Source organism: Lontra canadensis, unplaced genomic scaffold (assembly GCF_010015895.1).
Source record: "Lontra canadensis isolate GAN:19392208 unplaced genomic scaffold, GSC_riverotter_1.0 scaffold100, whole genome shotgun sequence".
In the NCBI taxonomy this organism is placed as follows: Eukaryota; Metazoa; Chordata; class Mammalia; order Carnivora; family Mustelidae; genus Lontra; species Lontra canadensis.
This window is the reverse complement of record NW_022631094.1, coordinates 3,591,824-3,611,275: the sequence shown is the minus strand read 5'-3', so window position 1 is coordinate 3,611,275 and position 19,452 is coordinate 3,591,824. Positions and strand designations below refer to the sequence as shown.

The 19,452-nt window shown below is 37.5% G+C and overlaps 1 protein-coding gene across 1 annotated transcript in view; it reads right to left on the bottom strand.

The window, feature by feature from the left end:
* Positions 1-15,874, bottom strand: part of LOC116855284 (coiled-coil domain-containing protein 7-like) — an 88,057-nt gene extending 72,183 nt beyond the window's left edge. The window contains exons 1-4 of the mRNA XM_032837888.1: positions 15,866-15,874; positions 15,148-15,258; positions 7,965-8,075; positions 4,370-4,477 (exon numbers count right to left, since the gene is read on the bottom strand). Coding sequence (XP_032693779.1) covers positions 4,370-4,477; positions 7,965-8,075; positions 15,148-15,229 — 301 coding nt within the window. The 5' untranslated portion in view covers positions 15,230-15,258; positions 15,866-15,874. The remainder of the gene's footprint in view (positions 1-4,369; positions 4,478-7,964; positions 8,076-15,147; positions 15,259-15,865) is intronic.
* Positions 15,875-19,452: the final 3,578 nt, after the last annotated feature.

The window sequence follows — 19,452 nt, the reverse complement described above, 5'->3', positions numbered from 1 at the left end:
GAATGTATGGAACTCTACAAGTAGAAAAGCAACCACTTTTTGCAAGGTAAGAGGTACGGAGAAGTGAATCTGAGGGAATATTTTGGAAAATAAAGGGCAGGAAGAAGGAGCCTCAGTAAGCTGGCTACCACTCTATAGGCCTGGAGAACAAAACCAGAACCCCTGAAATCTGCTCCAGGGAGAGGCAATTCCTGCCTTAAAGGTGCTTAGGTGGTGAAAGAGGGCAGAATTCTAGGTGGAAGAACATGGTCTCAGAATCCCTGGAGTCACAGAGGAATGGGGGTGCCTGAGCCAGTAGAGTTCCCAAGCATTGGAGCGAGCAAACTGGTTACACTCAGCGAACCAGGAGGCAGCTCTTAGCTTGGTTCACCATAAACTGTAAGCCACAACCCAACACAACCACAGTTCTTGTGGGGACCCTGCAAAGGACAGGAAAGCAGGGAACTTTCACCCTCCCTTGAGATGGGGGTAGTGGGTACACACACAACGGTGAGACAGCTCTTAGTGCAGGAGTTCTGCAAAAAACAGGAATGTGGCAACCCTCCACCTTCCCCTCAGGAAAAGACTCAAATGCATAAGGTAAAATTAAACCTAAAGGAGCTGGAGAATGAAGAGCAGATAACCTAATCCAAATAGAAGGGAAATAATAAAGATTAGAGCAGAAATCAATGAAATAGAAACCGAAAGAACAGTAGAACAGATCAATGAAACTAGAGGCTGGTTCTATGGAAGAATTAAAATTGATAAACCCCTAGCCAGACTTATCAAAGAGAAAAGAGAAAGGGTCCAAATTAATAACATCATGAATGAAAGAGGAGAAATCATGACCAATACCACGGAAATACAATCAATTTTAAGAACATATTATGAGCAACTATATGTCAACAAATTAGGCGATCTGGAAGAAATTGCCTAATTGCACCCTTGGAAACTTATAAACTAGCAAGACTGAACCAGGAAGAAATAGAAGATCTCACCGGGTGTGGTGCATAAACAATGAATTCTGGAACACTGAAAAGAAAAAAAGAAAGAAAGAAAGAAATAGAAGATCTTAACAGACCCACAGCCAGCAAGGAAATTAAAGCAGTAATCAAAACCTCCCCCCTCCACACAAAAAAGGAGTCCAGGGCCAGATGAATTTCCAGGAGAATTCTACCAAACATTTAAAGAATTAATACCTATTCTTCTGAAGGTGTTTAAAAAAATAGAAATGGAAGGAAAACTTCCATACTCTATCTATGAAGTCAGATTACCTTGATCACAAAACCAGATAAAGGAGAAAGAAGAATTAGAGACCAATATCCCTGTTGAACAGGGATGCCAAAATTCTCACCAAGATACTAGTCAACAGGATCCAACATTACATGAAAAGGTTTATTTGCCATGACCAACTGGGATTTATTTCTGGGCTGTAAGTGTGGATAAACATTTACTAATCAATTAACATGATACATCACATTAATAAAAGAAAAGACAAGAATTATATAATCCTTTAACTGATGCAGAAAAAACATTTGACAAAATTACAGTATCCTTTCTTGGATGCTGTAACTCTCCACAGAATAGTGATAGAGGGAGTAAACCTTAATATCATAAAAACAATCTATGGAAAGCTCACAGCAAATACCATTCTTCATGGAGAAAAATTGAGATATTTTCTCCTAACATCAGGAACATGACAGGGATGCCCACTCTCACCACTGTTGTTCAACATAATACTAGAAGTCCTAGCCTCAGCAAGCAGACAATAAGAAGAAATAAAAGGCATTCAGATTAGCAAAGAAGAAATCAAACTTTCAACTAACATGATAAATCACATTAATAAAGGAAAGGATGAGAACCATATGATCTTCTCAATAGGTGCAGGAAAAGCATTTGACAAAATACAGCATCCTTTCCTGATTAAAACTCTTCACAGTACAGGGACAGATGGAACATATCTCAGTATCATAAAAACCATCTGTGAAAAGCCCACAGCAAAAATCATTCTCAATGGGGAAAAACTGAGATGTGCACTGCACTCTCACCATTATTGTTCAGCATAGTAATAGAAGTCCTAGCTCTAGCAATCAGACAACAAAAAGAAATACACGGCATTCAAATTGGCAAAAAAGAAGTCAAATTTTCTCTCTTCACAGATGACATGATACTTTATGTGGAAAACCCAAAAGACTCCACCTTAAATTACTAGAACTCATACAACAATTTGGCAACATGGCAGGATACAAAATCAGTGCACAGAAATAGTAGCATTTCTATAAACTAACAATGACACAGAAGAAAGATAAATTAAGGAATCTATTCCATTTACAATAGCACCAAAACCCATAAGATAACTAAGAATAAACTTGACCGAAGAGGTAAAGGATCTATATTCTAGAAACTACAGAACACTTATGAAAGAAATGGAGGAAGACACAAAGAGATAGAAAAACATTCCATGCTCATGGATTGGAAAAATAAACATTGTTAAAATGTCTATGCAGTTGGAAGGGGAGGTGAACCATGAGAGACTATGGACTCTGAAAAACAATCTGAGGGGTCTGAAGGGGGGTGGTGGGAGGTTGGGGGAACAAGGTGGTGGGTATTGGAGAGGGCACATATTGCATGGAGCACTGGGTGTGGTGCAAAAACAATGAATACTGATATGCTGAAAATAAATTAAAAAAAATTTTTTTAAATGTCTATGCAGCTCAGAGCAATCTACACTTTCAAGGCACGCCCTATCAAAATACCATTAACACTTTTCACAGAGCTGGAACAAACAATTCTAAAATTTGTATGCATCCAGAAAAGAATCTGAATAGGGGAATGTTGAAAAAGAAAACCAAAGATGGTGGCATCACAATGCTGACTTCAAGCTATATTACAAAGCTGTAATCATCAAGACAGCATGCTATTGACACAAAAACAGAAACATAAATCAATGGAACAGAATACTGAGCCCAGAGATGGACCCTCAACTCTATGGTCAACTAATCTTCGACAAAGCAGGAAAGAACATCCAATGGAAAAAAGACAATCTCTTCAATAAATGGTGCTGGGAAAGTTGGACAGCCATATGCAGAAAAATGAAGCTGGACCATTCTCATACACCATACACAAAGATAAACCAAAATGGATGAAAGTCCTCAATGTGATAAAGGAATCCATCAAAATCCTAGAGAAGAACATAGGCAGTAACTCTTTGACACTGGCCATAGCAACTTCTTTCAAGACATGTCTCTAAAGGCAAGGAAAACAAAGCAAAAATGAAATTTGGGACTCCATCAAGAGAAAAAGCTTCTGCACAGCAAAGCAAACAGTCAACAAAACCAGGAGGCAACCCATGGTAAGGGAGAAGATATTTGCAAATGACATTACAGATAAAGGGCTCATATCCAAGATCTACAGAACTTCTCAAACTCAACACCCAAAAAAAAAAAACAGAAAGTCCTGTAAAGAAATGGGCAGAAGACATGAACAGACACTTCTCCAAAGAAGACTTACAAATGGCTAACAGACACATGAAAAATGTTCAACATCACTAGCCATCAGGAAAATACAAATCAGAACCACAATGAGATACCACCTTACACCTGTCTGAATCGCTAAAATTAACAAGACAGGAAACAACAAATGTTGGCAAGGATATGGATAAAGGAGAACCTTCTTACACTGTTGGTGGGAACACAAGATGGTATAGCCACACTGAAAAACAGTATGGAGGTTCCTCAAGACGTTAAAAATAGAGCTACCCTATGACCCAGCAATTACACTACTAGGGATTTACCCCGAGATACAAATGTGATCCAAAGGGGCACCTGCACCCCAATGTTCATAGCAGCAATCTCCACAATAGCCAAACTATGGAAGGAACCGAGATGTCCTTCAACATGGACATCTCGTTGATGAATGGATAAATAAGATGTGGTTCATACATATAATGGAATATTACTCAGCCATCAGAAAGGCTGAATACTTACCATTTACACTGACATGAATGGAACTGGAAAATATTATGTTGAGTGGAATAAGCAAATCAGAGAAAGACAATTACCATATGGTTTCATTCATATGTGGAATATAAGAAACAGCACAGAGGATCATAGGGTAAGGGAGGAAAAACTGAATGGGAAATCATTAGAGAGGGCGAAAAACCATGAAAGACTCAACTATAAGGGACAAACTGAGGGTTGCTGGAGGGGAGGTTGGTGGAGTGATGAGGTAATTTGGTGATGGGCATTAAGGAGGGCACATGATGTGATGAGCAGTGGGTGTTATATGCAACTGAGAAATTATTGAACACTTCATCTGACACAAGTTTATACTATATGTTGGATAATTGGATTTATATTTTTAAAAAGTTATCTACAATTACTATACTTACTACTGACTCTTTCCCCTTTAGAAGTTCTTTTTTTCTTTACTTGCAGATGGGTTTTTGACATTGAATCTTGAGGCTCAAGCATAAAATTTTCTGGTACTTTATTGTGAGCTACATAAAGAGTGACATTTAGTTCAATAAATGGAAAAACAAATATATTGTGAGATTCTATACTTTCAAATTATTGAAAAATGTATAAAAATAGTTTCTTATATTTTTAAAAAGTTGTAAATAAATTATCTTAATTCTAGATCCAATATGAAAATAGTAAGAAGAGTTTTAATGGATATATATCGAAAGTATCTCATTATTTTATTAATATTCATAGTTCTCAAATGTTTAAATTTAGTCTTTAGTTTTCTTAATACTTTATATTAAAACACAATTATAGACCAAGCAATGAGAATATGTATGTACAAGTTTATTCATTACAGCATATTTGTAATTACAAAATGCTCAAAATCACATAAATGTACAAACATAGGAGATTAGTTTGATAAGCTAAAGTATATAGTATAAACTATGGTAATATTGATTATGGTATATAATATGGTCCAAACAACTGTACATGCAATTATAAAAGGAAAGAAAAAAGGATCTCATCAAATTGGGAGTAATTTCTAGGTTATAATGTTAAGTGGATTAAAAACTGATAGAGAGGTTATCTAGTGAATTCTCTTTTAATAAAGAACAGAAAGAAAATTTTAATGTATATACCTTTATAAAATGAAACATGAGAGATAAATGAGGAAAAAAGACAGGTTTTTTTTCCAAAGTCATTGTAAACCATGCTTGCTGAATTGCACTAAACTACTGTTAGTCTAAGAATATCCCTAGCACTAATGAACAACCTATGATGTAGTAAATTTCTGAGGCCCATTTTTAATGAACCTTCAAAATTGCTTTTCCAGTGAGCTGAAGAGATAATATAATATAGGGCAGTTTGCCTTAATCATTAAGGAGGTAACTTGTGAAACTTAGTGAGGGAATACATCACAACAGAGCCACTCATTCAGAGTGCCCTCACAGTGGTCACTTGCTCAAGGAAGACAAGGAAGCGGGGGAAGGCAATAAGATGAACACCAGATACACTCCTTTCTCAGGTTTGGCCCACCCATATTAAGCATCCTAACACCAAAAATGTTGTTTGAACCACCTTTATAGCCACCTACAAGATGTCCAATTAGCCACTTTGATGGCCCTTTTGTTAAACAATGGGGAGCAAGAGCAGTAAGTAGGTAATGATACTGTTAACTAGCCTCAGATTTACAGGGTCATTTGTGCCATATTTGCTGGTTTCTAGCTCCATTAAACCTCCTTACGAAGTTATATCTGTTGGCTTACAAGACAACCTGGATCTTCACTGACAAATTTCAGGGCAAGGAAAAAACCAGCCAACGTTAAGATAAAAAGTTTGACTAGTGAAAGTAGTGACTTAAAATATGTTAATCAGGAACCTACTTCTTAACAATCAAGGAAATCTTTGGGTCTGGTAACCCAAAAGTGGAGTCTCAAGGATGACATTAATGGACTCTCCATCAAGGATTCATCACCAGATAGTGGTCCATAAGTGACCCAACCCATAGCCACACTAGAAGCCAAATGGTGATGATATCTATGATTAACACAAGTGTTCTTCCTTCTGCACTTCTCAGTAAACCTTGAGATAACCAGAGACCTCTCCTTCCCACATCACCTACTTCTATCCAATCTTTCAACTTTCAATACAAACAAGAACCAGAGTTAGGTCGAGGTCCCTATATCCCTGACTAAGACATAAGGATGTATGCTTAGGTCATACTTCAATGGGAAGGTGGATGAGAATTGAATTTCTAGGACTTTTGGACATTGATATACATATGATTATGATCTCTGTAGCCACTGACACTAGGATGAGGGGGAAATAGATAATGTCCAATTGCTTTGGGTTTGAGTTCACCAAATGAGACCCTTAAAACTCAACTAGGGGTATGTCCCTACAGACCACTAAAAATCTCCATTGCTGTGGCTTCCATTATTGAATGTATTATTGTATAGATGTATTTTCTACATATATCTGACTCACTTTTACCCCTAAGCCCTAGTGGCAACTGCTGTATTTTAGGACCATTTTAGTTTGGCATATATAAAGCTATAAACCTACCAGGCTACTAGTGCCTTGGACCTTGGCCATCTAAAAACAACTACCTGGGGGAGCAAAAAAAAAATATTTGCCTTCCTTGGTAAGTTTAATGAAACAAAAGTCCTCCATGACATTTTTCTCTATTCATAAGCCTTTTCATTCTGTGTGTAAGGCCTTGGGTGCCTAGAGACACAATTGATTATAGTCAGCTCACCACCACAGTACAGAACTCGATGTGGTGTCACTTGGGATTATGACCTTCACAGAGGTTTACTGCCCAGACTGAGTGAAATAGGTATGTAACAATTGCTATCACAAATGCCCGTCCTAGCATCCTTGTTCACACAGGTTAATTAGGATCATAAGTTTACCTTATGTGGAATGGCTTATAATATACTTTTACTGTCCTTCCATAAGCCCAAAACATGAAAAAAAAAAGCCCTTCTTCTAGATAAAGTACTAACCTTCCACTAATATTGATGACATTCTCCTCTGGACCCAGACTAGAGCACTACCCACAAGGACTAGATACTGTAATGACTCGCATGCAGCAACACAGCTGGACCATGAATATATACAAGGTACAAGAACCAAAAACTCAAGTAAAATACTTGGGAGCAAAATGGAAAAGAGTAGTTTTTCTCACGTGAAGCTCCAAGGAGTCAAGTTTCTTTTTTCCTTCTCTAGCCCAACAAATACAAAGGAGGCCCAGCAATTGGTAGGACTATTCAGCTACTGATACTCTCATATTACCCATGCAGGCATCTCAATGGCATCCATCTATAAGGCTACCAAAAAGGCTTCTACCTTTGAGTGGGTCCCAACCAACAGGATGCGTTATAGCTCCTTCAACAGGTCTATCAGGCCCCCTTTTTGTTTAGTTCCTTTGATCCACATTTGACTTTTGAGTTGTGGTTCTCACCAAAGTCTCTACCAATTTGAGTCTATGACAGAAGGACAATGCCACACGTCAGAGGTGACTGTTGGGCTACTGAAACCAACATCTGCCTCAAGATGAGGTACATTGAGATACTATCGATTTGTTGTTGGGCCTTAGTGGATACCGAGCACATTACCCATGGATGTGAAATAGTCTTAGATCCAGAAACCAACAAAAGTTATTAATACTTTGACTTTGTTCTCCAATTAGGATAGTTTAAATCAAAGTGTAGTAAATTTTCGGGGTGCCTGGGTGGCTCAGTGGGTTGGGGCCTCTGCCTTTGGATCAGGTCGTGGTCCCGGGGTCCTGGGATCGGGCCCCGCGTCGGGCTCTCTGGGAGCCTGCTTCACTTCCTCTCTCTGCCTACCTGTGATCTCTGTCTGTCAAGTAAATGGGTAAAATCTTTAAAAAAAAAAAAGTGTAGTAAATTTTCTACAAAATATATGCTCATACACATATTCATGAACCACAGAAAAACCATCTTTTGATATGATTAATTTAAAAATAATTTAGTGATGTATAATTATTATACTTACTACTGAGTCTTTCCCCTTTAGCAATTTTTTGTTCCTTTACTTGCAATTGGATTTTTGACATTGACTCTTGATGCTCAAGCACAGGATTTTCATCTGTCATATTATCATGAACTACATAAAGAGATGCATTTAAAGCACTAAATAGAAAAACAGATCTATTGTGAAAATTCTTAAGTTTCAAACATAACATCTATAGCAGCACTTTCACATGAACATCTATAAATAAATTACTATAATGTAAAATCTGGCATGAAAATGTGATGAGGATTTTTAACGGGTAAGTGTTGTAGCTATCTCCTTAATTCATGAACATTTCTTGCATTAAAAATGTTTTTTTGTCTAATTTTGTGTTATTTATACTTTAGGTTAATGCATATTAATAAGACAAAAGTGAAAATTTATATGTACATTATCATAGCCACATTATTTTTCATTGCAAAATATTCAAAATCTCATAAAATGTCCAAATATAGGAAACTGCCTGAATAAACTAAGTTCTATCCCATCAACTATGCCATGGTATAAATTTTCATGACTAATGTGATAAATAAAGATCTTTACAAACTGACTTAGATGGGTTTCTAGGAGACAATAATAAAAGGGAGAAAAAGGGATAATCTGTACTCAATCTTATGATTTACAAAGAAGAGAAATTTTTAAAAGACAGAGAGAACAAAAATCTCTACCTGGCAGTACTCATGGGGGGGAAACTTGTCACCCAACATGAAGTTTAATGCATAGCCAGTGAACTTTGGAAACTGGAGGTAGTTTCCATAAAGGACTAAGATCAACCCATGCCTTGTACTTATGCATTTTGCATCTCTATGGCAGGTACCTCCATTAGAGGCTCTTTGTGAAAATGGGAGGAGTCAGCTAATACATTGTACATTTCAGGCACTTCGCAACGGATGACTGTACTAGGGGAATTTGAAGATACTTTTCTCATTTTCAATTCAATATTTAGGACTTCTATCCTCCTAGCCATCCTTCATCAACATCTGCAAGGCTCTTGGGTTCAAAAATTAAGAACCTTGTGTTTGAGGCTCTTACAGCTATGAGATGATCTTCCCCCAAACCTCACTCCCATCTGATCCTTTCCTAGTTTGTTCTGTGGAGAAAATGAAACCTTGGTATAGCTGGGGTCTTTTCCTCTTTAGGCTCTTGTTTATACTATTGTAGTAAGTGAATAAAAGTTTAATTGCTACTTTTGATAAAGTAAAATTGCTACAACTTGACAAAGTCAAAACTGGCAGATTTTTCTCTGACAAACTGTCATAGCCAACAATAAAGTAAATTCCTTTCTGGAAGGAGCACTTTGGGAGGAGCTAGTAAGTCTATAAGACTCTTTTGAGGGATACTACTGGATCATTTGCAAAAGTGATAGGGTCCTACAAATTTTATGATTGTTTGTTCCAGCTCTTTGAAAAATGCCGGTGGAATTTTGATCAGGATGGCATTGAAATATAGATTGCTCTAGGCAGTATAGACATTTTAACAATGTTTATTCTTCCAATCCATGAGCATAGAATGGTCTTCCATCTTTTTGTGTCTTCTTCAATTTCTTTCATGAGTGTTCTGTAGTTCCTCAAGTACAGATCCTTTCCTTCTCTGATTAGGTTTATTCCTAGGTATCTTATGGTTCCTGGTGCTATATTAAATGGAATCCATTCTCTAATTTCCCATTCTATATTTTCATTGTTAGTGTATAAGAAAGCAACTGATTTCTGTACATTGATTTTGTATCCCACCACATTACTGAATTGCTGTATGAGTTCTAGTAGTTTGGGGTAGAGACTTTAGGTTTTCCATATAAAGTATCATGTCATCTGTGAAGAGAGAGAGTTTGACTTCTTCATTACCAATTTGAATATCTTTTATTTATTTTTGTTGTCTGATTGCTGTTGCTAGGACTTCTAGTACTATGTTGAACAACAGTGGTGACAGTGGACATTCTTGTCATGTTCCTGATCTCAAAGGAAAGGCTGTCAGCTTTTCCCCATTGAGGATGATAGTCACTGTGGGTTTTTCATAGATAGATTTTATGAAGTTGAGGAATATTCTCTCTATCCCTATACTTTGAAGCATTTTAATCAGGAACAGATGCTGTATCTAAATCATAAAATTTGTATGTAACCAGAAGAGACCCCAAATTGCTAAGGAAATGTTGAAAAAGAAAAACAAAACTGGAGGCATCACGTTGCCTGATTTCAAGCTTTACTACAAAGCTAATCACCAAGACAGCATAGTACTGGCACAAAAACAGACACATAGACCAGTGGAACAGAGTAGAGCACCCAGATAATGGACCCTCAACTTTATGGTCAAATAATCTTCAGCAAAGCAGGAAAAAATATACAGTAGAAAAAAGACAGTCTATTCAATAAATGGTGCTGGAAAAATTGGACAGCTATGTAGAGAAGAATGAAACTTACCCCATACACAAAGATAAACTCAGAATGGTTAAAAGACCTCGATGTGAGGCAGGAATCCATCAGAATCCAAGAGGAAAGCATAGGCATAACCTCTTTGACATCGGTCACAGCAACTTCTTTCAAGACATGTTCCCAAAGACAAAGGAAACAAAAGCATAAATGACCTTTTGGGACTTTATCAGGAGAAAGTTTCTGCACAGCAAAGGAAACAGTCAACAAAACCAAGAGGCAACCCACGGAATGGGAGAGGATATTTGCTAATGATACTACAGACAAAGGGCTGATATCCAGGATCTATAAAGAACTCCTCAAACTCAACACACACAAGATAGATAATCATGTCACAAAATGGGCAGAAGACATGAAGATGAACAGACACTTCTCCAAAGAAGACATACAAAGGGCTAACAGACACATTAACAAATGTTCATCATCATTAGCCATCAGGGAGATTCAAATCAAAACCACATTGAGATACCACATTACACCAGTTAGAATGGCCAAAATTAACAAGACAAGAACAATAGGTGTTGGAGAGGATGTGGAGAAAGGGGAACCCTCTTACACTGTTGGTGGGAATGCAAGTTGGTGCAGCCACTTTGCAAAACAGTGTGGAGATTCCTTAAGAAATTAAAAATAGAGCTTCCCTATGACCCTGCAATTGCACGACTGGGTATTTGCCCCAAAGATACAGATGTAGTGAAAAGAAGGGCCACCTGTACCCCAATGTTCATAGCAGCAATGGCCACAGTCACCAAACTGTGGAAAGAACCAAGATGCCCTTCAATGGCTGAATGGATAAAGAAGATATGGTCCATATATACAATGGAGTATTATGCCTCCATCAGAAGGATGAATACCCAATTTTTGTATCAGCATGGACGGGACTGGAAGAGATTATGCTGAGTGAAATAAGTCAAGCAGAGAGAGTCAATTATCATATGGTTTCAATAACTTGTGGAGTGTAAGGAATAACACGGAGGACATTGGGAGATGGAGAGGAGAAGTGAGCTTGATCCAGCGACCTTAAAAGACCTTAGAGACTTGGTATATCCCCTCCACAATACAAGAGATAATATTTTTAAACTCAGTGAGGGAGATTGGCAATCTACAGGGCTTATTTTTTTTTTAAGATTTTATTTATTTATTTGACAGAGAGAGATCACAAGTAGACAGAGAGGCAGGCAGAGAGAGAGAGAGAGGGAAGCAGGCTCCCTGCTGAGCAGAGAGCCCGATGCGGGACTCGATCCCAGGACCCTGAGATCATGACCTGAGCCGAAGGCAGCGGCTTAACCCACTGAGCCACCCAGGCGCCCCTACAGGGCTTATTAATACAAAATTCCTTCTTGTAGAGCCTGGACAGCAGCCATGTTGCCCACAGAAGTTGAGGAAAGGAAGTGAATGAAAGGACACACATCTCTGAGACTGTCTTCCTCCTCAGCTGGGTACTATTTGGCCTCTGAAATGAAAGCCCATTCATGAAGAGATTCCTCCACTGAAAAACATTTGGATCACTTTTCGGAGACAATAGTGGCCTCCAAGTATCACCCTGGTAGTCCCTCGGGTCTACCCTGATGAACTGAGGATGAGATTTTTAACTAAACTCAGATTTCTAGGTTCATTTGTGCCACAATTGTCTTATGTCAAGCTCAATTAAACTTCTTCATGAGGCCCAGTCAACTGGTCTACCACACAGTTTAGTTCTTAACTGACAATTTTCTGGGCATGGAATAGTAGTTACCATCAAGATAGCAACTACTCACCAACAGAAAAAGTGAGTAAAAATGGTAATTGGGCAGCTACACCTGCACAATCTGAGAAAAGGTCAGGACATGATCTATGTGTACAAAAATAGACACATATATCGACAGAACAGAAAACCAGAAATGAACATACGATAATTTGGCCAATTAATTTTCAATAAAACAGGAAAAAAAATCCAATGGAAAAAATACAGTCCCTTCAACAAACAGTGTTGGGAAAACTGAACAGCAACATTCAGAAGAATGAAACTAGAGCACTTCCTTACAACATACACAAAAATTAACTCAAAATGGATTAAAGACCTAACCGTGAGACATGAAACCATCAAAGTCCTAGAGGGGAACACAGTAACCTTTTTGACAAGGGCCATAGCAACATCTTACTAGATATATCTCCAAAGGCAAGGGAAACAAAAGAAAAAATAAATATTTGGGACTTCATCAAAATAAAAAGCTTTTGCATGATGAAGGAAACAATCAACAAAACTAAAGGCACCTTACAGAATGGAAGAATATATTTGCAAATTACATTTGATAAAGGTTTAGTATCCAAAATCTATAAAGAATTTATCAAATTCAACACCACCCCCAAAATAATCCAGTCTAGAAATGGGCAGCAGACATGAACAGACATTTTTCCAAAGAAGACATCCAGATGGCTAACAGACACATGAAAAGATGCTCAACATCACTCATAATCAGGGAAATGCAAATCAAAACTATAATGAGATATCACCTCCCACCTGTCATAATGGCTAAAATTAACAACACAGAAAACAACAGATATTGGTGAGGATGTGGAAAAAGAGGAACACTTGTACACTGTTGGTGGGAATGCAAACTGGTGCAGGCACTCCAGAAAACAGTATGGAGGTTCCTCAAAATTTAAAAAGAGAATGTCCCTACTATCTAGCAATTGTACTACTAGGTATTTACCCACAGGATACAAAAACACTGATTTGAAGGAATATATGCACTTCCATGTGTATAGCAGTGTTATAAACAATAGCCAAATTATGGAAATAGCCCAAATATCCTTCCATTGAATCTTAACATGAGTCAAAGAGGCCAGCCAATTTTTACTCTGCAAGCTCAGCTTTCAAAAATGAAAATGACTAAGGGGTAGGCCACAACCTGATATACCCAGTGGACACCTATGGACCTCTGCTAAGGAAAGAAATTAACTCAAAAATGGTGTACAATTGTATTTCTTTCTTTTTTTAAAGATTTTATTTGAGAGAGAGAAAAAGAGAGGAAGCATGAGTGTGTGGAGGGAGGGCAAGGGGACAAGCAGACTCACTGCTTATGGGATAGCCCAACAAGGGGCTTGATCCCAGGACCACAGGATTATGACCTGAGCCAAAGGCAGAATCTTAACCAACTGAGCCACCCAGATGTCCCTCCCTGGACAACTGCATTTCTTAATCCCTTTTTAATAGTGGTACAGGTGTGGTTGTAATCACAACCTTTGACATCAGGATGACAAGAATACAAATAATGCTGTCTGGTTTGGGGTTTGAGGCAAACACCAATGGAACTTACCCAGACCAGGCTTTGGGTCCCCTTGAGTCAACAAAAAATTCCATTATTATAGTACCAACAAATAAATTTATTAGTAGTAGTAATATATCATCTATATGCAACTACGCTCACATTCTTCCAAGCCCTGATGGAAATTTCTGCAGTTAGAGCCATTTTGGAGGGGCATAAGAAGACTGTGAGCCTACCTAATTGCCAGCACCTAGCACCTTTGTCTCCCAAAAATCTTCCTGGGAAAGAAGAAAAAAGCTGCCTTCTTTGTTGAGCTTAAGGCAGCTAAATCTGCTTGAAACTATATCTGCATTCAATAAATAAGTTGGTTCATGTGCCTGGCCTTGAGTTTATAGATACTCAATTGAGTTTGGTCATTCAATCCATAGGACAGCCCTTGCTACTACTGACACTGTGACTGTTGTAGAAACTATTGTCCAGAGTGTGGGAACTTGTTATGCAGCAACTGATACTGCAATCCTTTTCAGTATCCCTCTAGATGGGAATTATTAGGATCAGTTCTCCTTATGAGGAAAGGGTACAACTCATCACTCACATCCTTCCACGAAGCTATCTAAATTTTCTATCTGTCATCAATACAGAGATCATAATCTGGAAAAGATCCCCACTACCAGAAGGAGAAATAGCCTTCTCTGCTATTCAAAATAGCATCCTATTGGGTCCAGACAAGGAGCTAACCATCAAGGACTGGACACCCTGCTAATGCCTAGATGGTACACTTGATGGGCCATTTTTATAAAGTTCAAGTACCTACTACCCAGTGAAATTCCTGACCATGATCTACGAGGGGTATGGTGTCTCATTCCAGAAGAGAAGACTGGCTTTGGCACTCTCTGTTCTGACAATTATAAACGAGATATGATGATTGATCTAACTACTCACCTACTTGTATTCTCAATGACTCCCATCAATGGAGTTATAAGAAAGGCCATTTACTTTTAATGGATCCACAACCAGAGAAATGACCTAGAAGCCCTCAAACAAGCCACTGAGGCTATCCATCCTCTGGGCCCCTTTGATCTATTTTTCTTTTTGAGTTACAGATGTCAACAACCTTTCTATTCACCACTTGGAGTTTAAGGAGGAAAAACACTGTCATAGTTCAGAGGCTTCTGTTAGACTTCTGAATCCATCATCTCTAGAAGTAGCTAGCTGAAAGACATACACCCTTTAAGAAAGAATCAGAAATAATCTATTTTGGGGCTTCAGTGGATACTGAGCATATGACCCATGACTATGAAATAGACTCAATACAAGCAATTCCAACCAGAAGTTATTAATAGTTTTGCTTTTGTTCTTTGTCTTAGGATATTCACACTTTAAATCAAAGTACACAAATTCTATAAAATATATGCCCAAATACATATTCATGGACCAAATAAGAAGATCTGATGAATATAATTTAAAATAATTTAGAATTATCTATATTATACTTACTAATAAGTGTTTCATTTCGGGTAGTTCTTTGTTTCTTTACTTGCATTTCTGTTTTTGACTTTGAGTCTTCATGCTTTAACATAAGGTTTTTGTCTGGTACATCATCATGAGCTACATAAAGAGACAGATTTATTATTATTTACTAACCAAAAAAAATGGATCCATTGTGACAGCTCTAGAAATCAAATTTACAACAAGTATATGGCACTTTTATAAATAGAAAATATAAGTAAATTACCATAATGCTAGAACTAACATTATGGTGAGAAGAATTTTAATGTGTGTGTGTTGAAATAGAAATAATGAAGTAATTGACTACTTCATTATTTCACAAATATTTCTTGGCATAGAATATATTTAATATTAGTCCCTACATTTTGGTTACTTATAGTTTAATATATATTCATAGACTTAATAGTGAAAATGTATACATATAAGATTATTCATTATACTGTATTTATAATTGCAAAATACTCAAAGGCACCCAAATATATAAGAATATGAGATTGGTTGAATAGCAAAGTAACATCAACTATGATGTACAAGTGATACAAAGAGTTATACATGCAGTTCTAAAAGTAATTTAAAAAAAAATCACTAAAACCCAACTTGAAAGGATCACTATGAGGTAAGGTTATGTGGGAAAAAATGCAAATGGGAAGCTATCAAGTATACTTTTGGGAAAAAAATGAAACGGAAAAAGAAAATAAATACTTACCTTTAGAAAAATAAACACAGGAAAGATAAACCAAAAAACAAAGTAGTTGTTTACCAAAAATTGCGTAGACCCTGCATGTGGAGTTGCCTGCAATTACAACTGATAGATCTAAACATGTCCCTGGCACTGATGACAGCCTATAATGCAGTGAATTTTTCTTTACTTAAAAAATATTTAAGACACCCAGGATCACTTTGCCTAGTGACCCAAAGAAACCATGGATCGGTTACCTCTAACATAAAGGCAGTAATCTTATTAAACTTAGGGACAATGGCACTTTGTGAAGTGTGTCACTGAAGACTCCCTCATTCAGAATGTCTTCAGTCTTCCACTATATACTGATACCCTCCAGAAATACTGATACCCTCCACTGAACCTAGAAAATGGTACTACCCAACAAAAACAGAAGGCACATGGACTCACCTGTGGTAACAAGTCTCAGTCATTAATTAAAAAAAAAAAAAAAGGCACAAGGACCTGGTATCCAAGTAAAATCTCTGGGAGTAAACTGGGAAGGGGCAGTATGTCTCATTCCATAGGTGATAATTGCTAAGCTTTAGTTTATTTAAGCTCTAATAAATACAAAGGAGGCCCCAAAACTGGTAGGACATTTCAGCTACTAGAATGCTTTGGCATTCACCACGAGATCATCATGATGACATTCTTCTATCAGGATACAATAAGGTCTCTATCTTTAAGGAGGACATGAAAATAGAATGCCTTTGGGGAGGGTGTCTTCCAACATGCCACCCACTCTGCCCATCCCCATGGCTCTTCTGACTCACATTTGTGTTTGCCAGAGACCTGGCAGGCCAGAAAGGACTGGCAAGATATATTCAGAGCACTAAATGAGAAAAATATGCAGCCAAGAATACTATATCCAGCTAGGCTGTCACTGATATCTCTCTCAAGGAGAGATAAGAAGCTTCCAGGACAAACAAAAGGTATTCAAATTGGCAAAGAAGTAAAACTCTCTCTCTTCACAGATGACATGATACTTTATAAGGAAAACCCAAAAGACTCCACTCCCAAACTACTAGAACTTATAGAGCAATTCAGTAATGTGGCAGGATACAAAATCGATGAAAAGAAAACAGTTGCTTTCTTATACACTAATAATGAAAATAGATAAAGGAAATTAGAGAATCAATGCCATTTACTATAGCATCAAGAACTATAAGATACCTGGGAATAAACCTAAGAGGTAAAGGATCTGTACTCGAGGACCTACAGAACACTCAAGAAAGACATTGAAGAAGACACATAAAGATGGAAGACCATTCCATGCTCATGGATTGGAAGAATAAACATTATTAAACATTATTAAACATACTGCCTAGAGCAATCTATATTTCAATGCCATCCTGATCAAAATTCCACTGGCATTTTTCAAAGAGCTGGAACAGGACAAACAAAACTAAAAGAATTTGGAAACATCAAAGCTACCCTACAGGAAATATTGAAAGGGGTCCTCTAAGCAAAGAGAGAGCCTAAAAGTAACAGACCAGAAAGGAACAGACATTAGACAGTAACAGTCACCTTACAAGCAATACTATGGCACCAAATTCAGATCTTTCAATAGTTACCCTGCATGTAAGTGGGCTAAATGTCCGAATCAAAAGACATAGGGTATCATAATGGATTAAAAAACCACAAGACCCATTGATATGCTATTTCCAAGAAACTCATTTTAGACTCAAAGACACCTCCAGATTTAAAGTGAGGGGGTGGAAAACAACTTGCCATGCCAATGAACATCAAAAGAAAGCTGCAGTGGCAATCCTTACATAAGACAAATTAGATTTTTACGTCAAAGATTATAAGAGATGAGGAAAGACACTATACCATACTTAAAGGGTCTGTCCAACAAGAAGATCTAACAATTTAAAGTATCAATGTCTCTAAAATAGCAGCAGTAAATTATATAAACCAATCAATAACAATATCAAAGACACATCAATAATAACAGAATAATAGTAGGGGACTTTAACACCTCCCTCACTGAAATGGACAGATCATCGAAGCAAAAGATCAACAAGGAAATAAAAGCCTTAAATGACACACTGGACCAAATGGACATCATAGATATATTTAGAACATTCCATCCCAAAACAACAGAAAACACATTCTTCTCTAGAGCACATGTAACATTCTCCAGAATAGATCACATCCTGGGTCACAAATCAGATCTCAGCTAGTACCAAAAGACTAGTATCATTCCCTGCATGTTTCAGACCACAATGTGTTGAAACTAGAACTCAACCACAAGGAAAAGTATGAAAGAACTCAAATACACCATGGAGGCTAAAGACCATCCTACTACTAAAGAATAAATGGATCAACCAGGAAATTAAAAAAGAATTTAAAAAATTCATAGACACAAATGAAAATGAAAACACAACTGTTCAAAATCTTTGGGTCTCAGCAAAGGTGGTTCTGAGAGGAAAGTATATAGCTATACAAGCCTTTCTCAAGAAACAAGAAAGGTCTCAAGTACACAACCTAACCCTATACTTAAAGGAGCCAGAGAAAGAACAGCAAAGAAAGCCTAAACCCAGCCGGAGAAGAGAAATAATAAAGATCAGAGCAGAAATCAATGAAATAGAAACCAAAAGAACAGTAGAATAGACAACAAAACTACGAGCTGGTTCCTTGAAAGAATTAATAAGACTGACAAACCCCTAGCCACTCTTATCAAAAATAAAAGAGACACATAGACCAGTGGAACAGAGTAGAGAGCCCAGATATGGACCCTCAACTCTATGGGCAAATAATCTTCGACAAAACAGGAAAAAATATACAGTGGAAAAAAGACAGTCTCTTCAATAAATGGTGCTGGGAAAACTGGACAGCTATATGTAGAAGAATGAAACTCGACCATTCTCTTACACCGTACACAAAGATAAACTCAAAATGGATAAAAGATCTCAACGTGAGACAGGAATCCATCAGAATCCTAGAGGAGAACATAGGCAGTAACCTCTTCAATATCAGCCACAGCAACTTCTTTCAAGATATGTCTCCAAAGGCAAAGGAAACAAAAGCCAAAATAAACTTTTGGGACTTCATCAAGATCAAAAGCTTCTGCACAGCAAAGGAAACAGTCAACAAAACAAAGAGGCAACCCACGGAATGGGAGAAGATATTTGCAAATGACAGTACAGACAAAAGATTGATATCCAGGATCTATAAAGAACTCCTCAAACTCAACACACACAAAACAGACAATCATATCAAAAAATGGGCAGAAGATAGGAACAGACACTTCTCCAATGAAGACATACAAATTGGCTATCAGACACATGAAAAAATGTTCATCATCACTAGCTATCAGGGAGATTCAAATTAAAACCACATAGAGATATCACCTTACACCAGTTAGAATGGCCAAAATTAGCAAGACAGGAAACAACATGTGTTGGAGGGGATGTGGAGAAAGGGGAACCCTCTTCCACTGTTGGTGGGAATGCAAGTTGGTGCAGCCTCTTTGGAAAACAGTGTGGAGATGCCTCAAGAAATTAAAAATAGAGCTTCCCTATGACCCTGCCATTGCACTACTGGGTATTTACCCCAAAGATACAGATGTA